The sequence below is a fragment of the Sinocyclocheilus anshuiensis genome, unplaced genomic scaffold (genome assembly GCF_001515605.1).
Source record: "Sinocyclocheilus anshuiensis isolate Anshui unplaced genomic scaffold, SAMN03320099.WGS_v1.1 scaffold472, whole genome shotgun sequence".
Classification (NCBI taxonomy): Eukaryota; Metazoa; Chordata; class Actinopteri; order Cypriniformes; family Cyprinidae; genus Sinocyclocheilus; species Sinocyclocheilus anshuiensis.
The window spans coordinates 394,091-402,701 of NW_015557102.1; the positions used below are offsets into that span (position 1 = coordinate 394,091).

Below are 8,611 nucleotides of genomic sequence, written 5' to 3' on the forward strand. Positions count from 1 at the left end.
GAGCAAACAGACCCTGAGATCCCTCTGCCAAATGCATCCCCTCCTCAAACACGCGTGTATATACACACACACACACACACACACACACACACACACACACACACACGCACACACACACACATACACATAGAAATCACTTTAATTTCCAAATAAACCTAACCAGAAATGAAACGCCGTCCCCCCTCGAAATTCACTCCCCGGACTCGATATGAATTGTTTATAAAAATAAAAATTCTTAAGCAATATAATTGCTTAATATAATAAATATAATAGTTATAAAAGCAAAATCTCACCGTTTGTGTGATATTGTTTACATTTATTTTCAAAAATTATAATTTCACAGAATGGCTAATGTTATTTTCTAAAGAATAACATGACCAACATTTTATTTAAACAACGATATTCAGTGAACAAAATAACCACTTTTATAGAAATCTGCAAATAAGTTTTAAATGGGGTTCCAATGATAAAAGCATCCTAACAGACCGCGATTCGTTGATTCTAATTAGTAAGCATCCCTTTAACAGGACCGAATGGTGATGGTTGGGGTTCTCTGGCCTCTTGAAAAATACACACACCCCATTATTAGGAAGCGCTTGAGCGCATCAGGAGGACAGATTGGTCCAGTTCTCCACGCTGCGCCACAATAAAGAACCTCTTTCGCGCTAGAACGATTGTATATACCTATATAACAGTCGTTGCATTAGCTGCATTGTTTCATCTGTAATAGTGGGAGGCTGGAGCATATCGTGGGAGGCAGTTTGCGGTTCGCTCGGTCAGTGTGGGGAGCGCTGCCATTATATCCACTGGGTCACATCGAACGGATGGAGGAATATACTACGGGTGGAGGAGGAACGGATGAATAAGGGATTTTAAGAGACCTGCATTAACACTGCATGCACGTTTTTCTTTTTTTACGGCTCTCTCTATCGGGGTTCCCCCAGCAGTTGTCTTGCAGAGGCGGGCAAGCTTTAAACAATAGCGCCCCGAGGAGCGCTGGATACAGTATCGCTGAGCGCAGAACCTCGGGCATCATCATCATCATCATCATCATTCACTACTACGAGCGTTCACCAATGGAGACGGCCACGCGCTCTAGTGTTCCTCACACATAGATTACAAAGATCCGTAGGTGTAAAATCTGACCATCATCATAACCGTCATTCGTGGAAACGTATCCTGCAATGATGAATTCTGCCGAGGCGGCTGAGGAAGGACCGAACGATCCAGATACGGAGCCGTTTTTCAAAACAGGTAGTTTTATTAAAGGTTTTTTTTTTTTTTTTTACATTGGATGTCAATGAGTTTATTTTACTCACTAGGTGCATCCATCCGCACATGCACTTAGAGGTTGCATTACAGAGTTAAACAGCATTAGCAGCTGTCAGATGTGTCCCATTATGTCCGAATGGCATAATTTAGCGGTCTGGATGTGCATCACACCCTTCACATATAGGCTATTGCATACATCGAGCCTGTGATGCATATGTGTGATAAAACTGCCATATTCCTCAAAAGCCTGTGTGTGATGTTTATACGTGCTTTGGCACGTTCAACGCCCTTACACTGCATGTCTGGGTTATTGTGCACAAGAGCAAGGAACCCCCCTGTAAATAGGATGCTACCTCACCTGTCACTTTTTCTCACACCTTCAACACCTTCTCTAATTACGTTACTATCACCTCTGGACGCGCCGGGGATCGCGCCGCGCGGCGCGGCGGGCGCGGGAGTGGCTCAGCCTTTTGTCGGTCGTGACACTGATTCATGTTTCTGAAGCCTGTTGATTCAAACAAACAGCAGATAGTCTTAGTGCTGTACTTCTTTTTTCACGAGAAACAGAAAAGCTTTTTATTATGAGAAAAGGCAGCGTGGAGAGATGCAAGAAGGGCATCTCCTCTTCTGCATCCAGCCAAGCCCCTGCTCATGTCCACCCTGACACCTCCACCAGCTGTGGTTCAGTGATTTTATTCACTTTTATGTACTAGACATTCACCAGTGCATGAGCTATGACCCTTAAAACTGACCCACTTCTGGTAACATAAGCCAATAATGCACATCTGTCTGTATGTTCACTATGTAAAGCTCTGTGTGCGTCTGTGTTGGAATGTGAACATGCATCTGTCATATGTGAGTATGATATGGCGTGCATTAACTGTGTTTTGGGAATAAATATATATTATGTGTCATTTGCATCTATCCTGCTGTGGTGCGGATGGTGTTTGTTTACATGTGAAGATCATACACTGTATTATACATATCAGTGTCTGCATAACTTACGGTTTATATAATTATTATATGAACAGAGATGGATAAACATATAGTTTCTACTGTATATGGATAAGTGTTTAGGGTTAGTTGTCGTTTTACACTCCTGTTAATATTTCTCAGCTTATATGTCTTGCTTTTGAGCATTTCCATCATTGTTGCACAGGTAAAAAGATACAGTTAATTTAACCCATATTGACCCACATTTGTGACAACATGCCCCAGTAGCGGGTCAAATTATATGAGAAGTTGTCACACTGAGAATCTGCCATTATAGCACATTTAAACTGTCAAACAATTACTAAGTACAAAACATTCAATGCAAAAGCAAGAATGCAATATGTAACATACAGAAATACCCAAAATATTACCATTGTTATGTTTAATATACACCATAAATAGATATAAATAAATTATATAAATTAAATAAATTGTATAAATTATAAATAAAGTATAAATTGCATAAAATTACGACATTTGAAAAACATGACTTGCTTGCAAATGCCTTTGTTGTAAGAAAGCCACATTTTAACCATTTTATTTATTTTTTAAATTGCATTCATATATTCATATGGATATTACATTAATGTATGTCAGTGTGGTTTACTGTGTTCACTTTTTATGCATCAGCTAGAAAAATATTATATTGGAATTTTAAACAAGAAGATAGAATTTATTTAAAAAAAATGTTGACTGCAAAAAATATATATACTCAATATTTTTGTCATTTTGTTTTTTATTTCCGGTAGAAAAGTTCATTTTCTAAAATGAATGAAAAATGCTTTGAGATATTAAGTCTTGTTTTTTCTTTTTTTTTTTTTAAGAAAAAAAATCTAAATATAATTTATATACAGTTTGTATATATGTAGAACGATAAAATTATTTTTTAATTCTGAAACATTTATCTAAATTAAGTGGTTTAAAAACAACAATTTTCATAAGTTTAAGGAAAATTTAAACTTAATTCAAAGGGAAGCATAAATCACTTAATTACATTTACATTAAATACATTTTTCACAGGCCCGGATTAACACAGTGTAGTGCCCTAGGGTGACCACATTTAAAGTGCACCCTCCCCCCACCTTAAAAAATATTTTAAAGGTCTAGTCATTATCTTAATCTCTTGGTGCCCACTTATTGGCTGGTGCCCCAGGGCACTCACCCAATCCAGTCTATGGATAATCAGGCCCTGATTTTTCAGAAAATACTTGATCTCTTATGTCATTTTGATTCTTAATGAAATGTATCTTGATTTTAGGAATGCTTACATATCTGTACTTGAAAACTAGACAAAGTAGAGTATGAACCAATTTTTGCAGTGTTTGATTTTAAGACAATTTTTATCTATATTTTAACAAGCAACATACAAAACCACTGCTAGAATCAGGCATTTTTGTAACAGGACTTTTGACCCAAAACCCTATAATTACAGCACTCATATATAGCTGGACGAGTGTCAGTCCGTCTCTCTGATTTGGCAGTTAGCAGGAGGTGTGTGCACAGGGCAGACTCTGAGTGTCTCCACCTATGATGGAGATTCCTCCCACACCCCCTGCGCTGTTATCCAACATATTCACCGTCTAATAGTGCCTGTATTTCTGCTCTCTTCATCGGATTAGCATGATAACACTGGGTGGGATAATCATGAGTATAGGATTGGACGTCTGGGAATCAAGTCCGCAAGGATGTCAGACACTGAGAGAGGGCGGTGGAGACAGACACCGCTGTGCCAATGTGGGAGATCACAATCACTGTGTGGGGACGAGCGTCTCGTTCATGCACAGCATCCCTGCAGATGCTCATCTGGGGTCTTGTTTGAGGTGTAAGAGGGAGGCAGAATGAAACAGAGCTTGAATGTTGGTTTATGAACATGAATCAACTCATTACTTCTTACATGAGTCCACAGATAGATAGATAGATAGACAGACAGATAGATAGATAGATAGATAGATAGATGGATGGATGGATGGATGGATGGATGGATGGATAGATAGATTTGATACCATTTGAACATAATACAAAAAAACGTAAGCCTACAGCTATTATGTAAGTCGGCAAAAAAGTTGATTTATTTCAAAGTAATTGAATATAGTAAACGCCCACAGTAACTGGGGTTGACAGAGAGCTGGCCTAAAAACCAAGAAGGGTCCCTTGTGTATTATTGCTAAAATCATTTTAAGCTGCTTAGCTTGTGGGTTTCTCTTGCTCAGGGTATGGCCAAAATGTTACGGTTGTCTGTAATGTGGTAATATCTGATATTAACCAATGAAATCATAGTCAAAAATATTTTTTGAAAATGTAATGTTGTAGGATGTTTAAGAGTAGATGTATGTCTGGTCATGTGTGAGGACAATCTTTATCTCTTAATGTCCTTGTTTCATAATGATTTCTAATCTTTTAAATGGCTATTATGCTTCTGGTGGTTCATGCTATACAGAATTTAAAAAATGTACTTGTCCGTAGAGTTTCTCATTTAAGCATTTTGACATTTAAAGGTTGAGATTTGCCAGAGAACGGATGTGTGTAGATTGTTGTGACATGATTTCTTAGCTCCAACAACCAGTTTTTAAATAAACATAGGCTATCTCACACTGTGAAGCACACAGCTGTTGAATTTATGATTGCTCTTTTATTATGTTCATACATTCCAGGTGCATCGATAAAGGGTATTTGCTTTTCCTGATGGACACCATTCAGTTTGAAATCTCTCTTTAAACAGTGAAAACACAATAGTGACGCTGTAAAATGCTTTTAGAGAAACAAACTGTAAAAATGCTGTTAACTGGATAACTGCAAGTTACCTTGTTAAAAGGAAATGGTTTAACGCTTCTTTGTATGTTATTTTAAAGTAAAATAACATCAAATTGATGCTTTTTGCAAGTAACAGTATAAGAATCTGATATATATATATATTCTTTTCATTTCTGTTATGTACTATTAGTGGTGTAAATGTACAATTAGTAATATAAATGTACATTAGTGTTTATTCATTTATTTTATTAGTGTAGTTTTATTTATTTTATTAGAGCTTTTTATTTCTGTTGTTTACATGAACTCTGAATGGTGCTTATTAGAACATTTTCAGTCAAAAGGCTGATTTTGGTAAATACATTGGTAAATTAACATTTATATATCACCTAATAAATTATATTTGCATATCACTTAATAAATTATAAGCGACTTAGAAGTTGTAAAATATACATATGGTTTATGATGAGTTTTTAACAGGATATTTATACAGTGTATATTTTTCCAAAGAAAATGAGTGGTGCTTTCTTTTTGAAAAAGTCCATCCCCATTTGCCTATTATATTTGGGTCTCTAGATATGACCTAGCTTCCTCCTTCAATTAAAGAATTTGGGGTTATTTCTGCTTTTTTGTGGTTTAAGTGAAAATTGTAAGTCTGTAATGTCCACTTATCATAACATGTGCATGTCCCTGACTAAGTGACCTTAGTAAGTGAGTAATTGTAGTTGTCTTTTGGAGTGAAAATCCAGGATGTTTTGCTTGTAACTGTGTTCTATGGAGACAAATTGTTGAGGTTGTGGCCAGTCAACCATAAAAAAAAAAACTTGTGAACTTGTTATGCAGCTTCCTTTGCATGTGTCATCACACATTGAACTAGAAAGTGTGTCTCCATTTCCATGAGTGCAATAGTAGTACACAAGTATGAAAATTAGTGGAGATAAGGTTTCATCCTCGGGAAATCTGTTGGAACTTGATAATGACATGACCTTAGGGGTCATATCACATTGTTTTGATTTGTGAAGTTCATTTTCCAAGCATAAAAAGAAACTGAAAAACTGTGCAGGAAAATGAACAGCAAAGTAAAGTGTTACTACTGTAGTTACTGTAGTTATAAGATAGAAGGCTCAAAAGTGGCAAAATAACTTGCTGCTTACTGAACATATTTTACTGAGCACTGATATCAAAAAAGTGTTATCTTCAGCAACTAGACCACAAAGCAAAACCGCGACCTGTGTTATTATGATTTACTGTAATCCCTGAACATATGGATTTTACAAGATGCAAGAGTTACCCTCTACACCTTGTTCCACACAGAAGATGACTGTACTTAAAATTTGAAACATGGTCTTCAGAGAGGCAAACCTACCACCACATACTTCATCCTCAGCAGGCTTTCTTTACTGAATGAGGTGCTTTATGTATGGTCATTGTTTAGATTGAAATAAAAGCCTAAATTAAAGGAGACATATTATGTCCCTTTTTACAATATGTAATATAAGTCTCAGGTGTCCCCAGAATCTGTCTGTGAAGTTTAATCTCAAAATACCCCACAGATCATTTATTATATCATTTTGAAAATGCCCATTTTGAGTGGAAGCAGAAACACACTGTTTTTGTGCATGTCTATTTAAATGCAAATGAGCTGCTGTTCCCCGCTCCCTTTTCCAGAATAGGGCTGTGCCTTTACAGCTTGTACCTCAGATACTTACCAAAAAACATCTATTTGGTTTTGATTACCATGCCTATCGCACTGAAATCATGCGTTTTAAACCAAATTAGTTTAAACTTCTGATATAGGGTTATCTGAGCAAACACATCCGAAGCACGCGCACTAAAAGCGGCTGTCACACAACATGTGAGTATTAAACTAAGTTCTCTTTCATGTCTTATTGCGCTTAAACTGTCAAATACACACAAGTTTATGTTAAAAACACACGGGTTACAAAAAAAGTCTGTTATGTCTATGAAGCTAAACAGCTGGGAAAGAAATTGCATGTTTATATTAGATCTGTGTGGCAGCTGCGTAATATTCAGTAAATAAATTTACTGCTTCTTGTCTCCTCTGAGGCTGGGACTCTAAATTGTGTTCTGTGCTCATCAGTGCTGCCAAAGACAGAACAGTTAGCATGCTTTGCTCGAACTTTCACCATGCCGTTAGAACCGGTGCGTCACTTGTGAAAACACAATGGGGCCACCGTGGGTGGAAACTTGCAGATTGAGGGGCAGTTATATTATAATAATAATATTTTCCCCCTTTTTCTCCTCCTTTCTATGTCACAGGGGGAGTGAAATCTGACTCGATAATTTTTTTTCACAAGCTTGCGCAGAAAGGCTTACCAAAAAAAAATGTACTGGGTTGTTCTTTTTCACGTTTACTGTGTTGGTAGATGCACCGGGGGTCTGATTATAGCACTTAAACATAGAAAAAGTCAGATTTTCATGATATGTCACCTTTAAATCTGTTCATCATTTAAAGCAATCACATCTCTTCACAAGACTTGAATTCAACTGCTCGATTCATATGGATTTGTTTTACGAGGCCTTTACTGTATTCTTCTACATTAAAAAGGTTTTGGAGGTTAAAAATTGTATATTTACTTACTGCACTGAAAATGTTCAATTGGCTCAGCTAAAGTGCCAGTGTTGAAAGACATTCAGTTCACATAATTCAACTGAGCCAGCTGGACATTTTCTATGCAGCAAATTAACATACAATTTTGAATTTTGACCTCCAAAATCCTTTACAGTGTAAGTTTTGTAACTGGACTTTCAATGGAGAGACAGAAACCTTGGGTTTTATTAAACTTACTGTGTGTTGCAAATGATGTATTTAGAAACAACCTAATAATGACAGGATTTTCATTTTTGGGTGAAATATCTTGTTAGTATAAACATACTAAACATAATATTATAGAATTGGTTGCTTCTTGATAATGTTGTATTCCATATGTCGTTAACCCAAAAACTGCGTGTGAAAATGGAGAAATATGGAATAGAACATGAATTTATATTGGGCTAAAAAAAAGCCAAACCCAAGGGACTTCATTTCAGATAGGGATGCACCGATACCACTTTTTTCAGTACTCCCCCGATACCGATACTTTTAGTTTTGGTACTTGCCGATACTGAGTACCGATACCGATATTTTTATTGCATTTGTACATTTTTTAAATATTGGGTACAGAAACCAAAAGGGTATGTATAATGTTAGTTGTTTAACTTCATTTATCAAATAGATACAGTCAAACCAAAATTTATTCAGACACCTTCAACATTTCTCACATTATATTCGCTATGGTTTAGAAAATGGTAATAAAATATGACAAGAACTCAGAGTTACACTGTGTCAGAACAAATTCATCTTGATAATGTTAGATAATTTTGATAGAAAGGTATGTAATAGATTACAATCAACCAAAATAATTCAGACAGCTGTTAGTATGACAGTATTTACACAAATATGAATACTTAGTCGGGCAACCCTTAGCCTTAATGACAGCCTGTAGTCTCCTGGGCATGCGGTCATCCAGCTTCATGCAAACCTGAACTTCAGTTTTTTTTCCCAGACTCGGTCTGAATAATTTTTGGACCCAAATTT

At 36.4% G+C, this 8,611-nt stretch overlaps 1 protein-coding gene across 1 annotated transcript in view; it reads left to right on the forward strand.

Moving 5' to 3' along the window:
- Positions 1-693: 693 nt before the first annotated feature.
- Positions 694-8,611, forward strand: part of kalrnb (kalirin RhoGEF kinase b) — an 83,620-nt gene continuing 75,702 nt past the window's right edge. The window contains 1 exon segment of the mRNA XM_016472520.1: positions 694-1,254. Within this exon segment, the coding sequence (XP_016328006.1) occupies positions 1,185-1,254 (70 nt within the window). The 5' untranslated portion in view covers positions 694-1,184.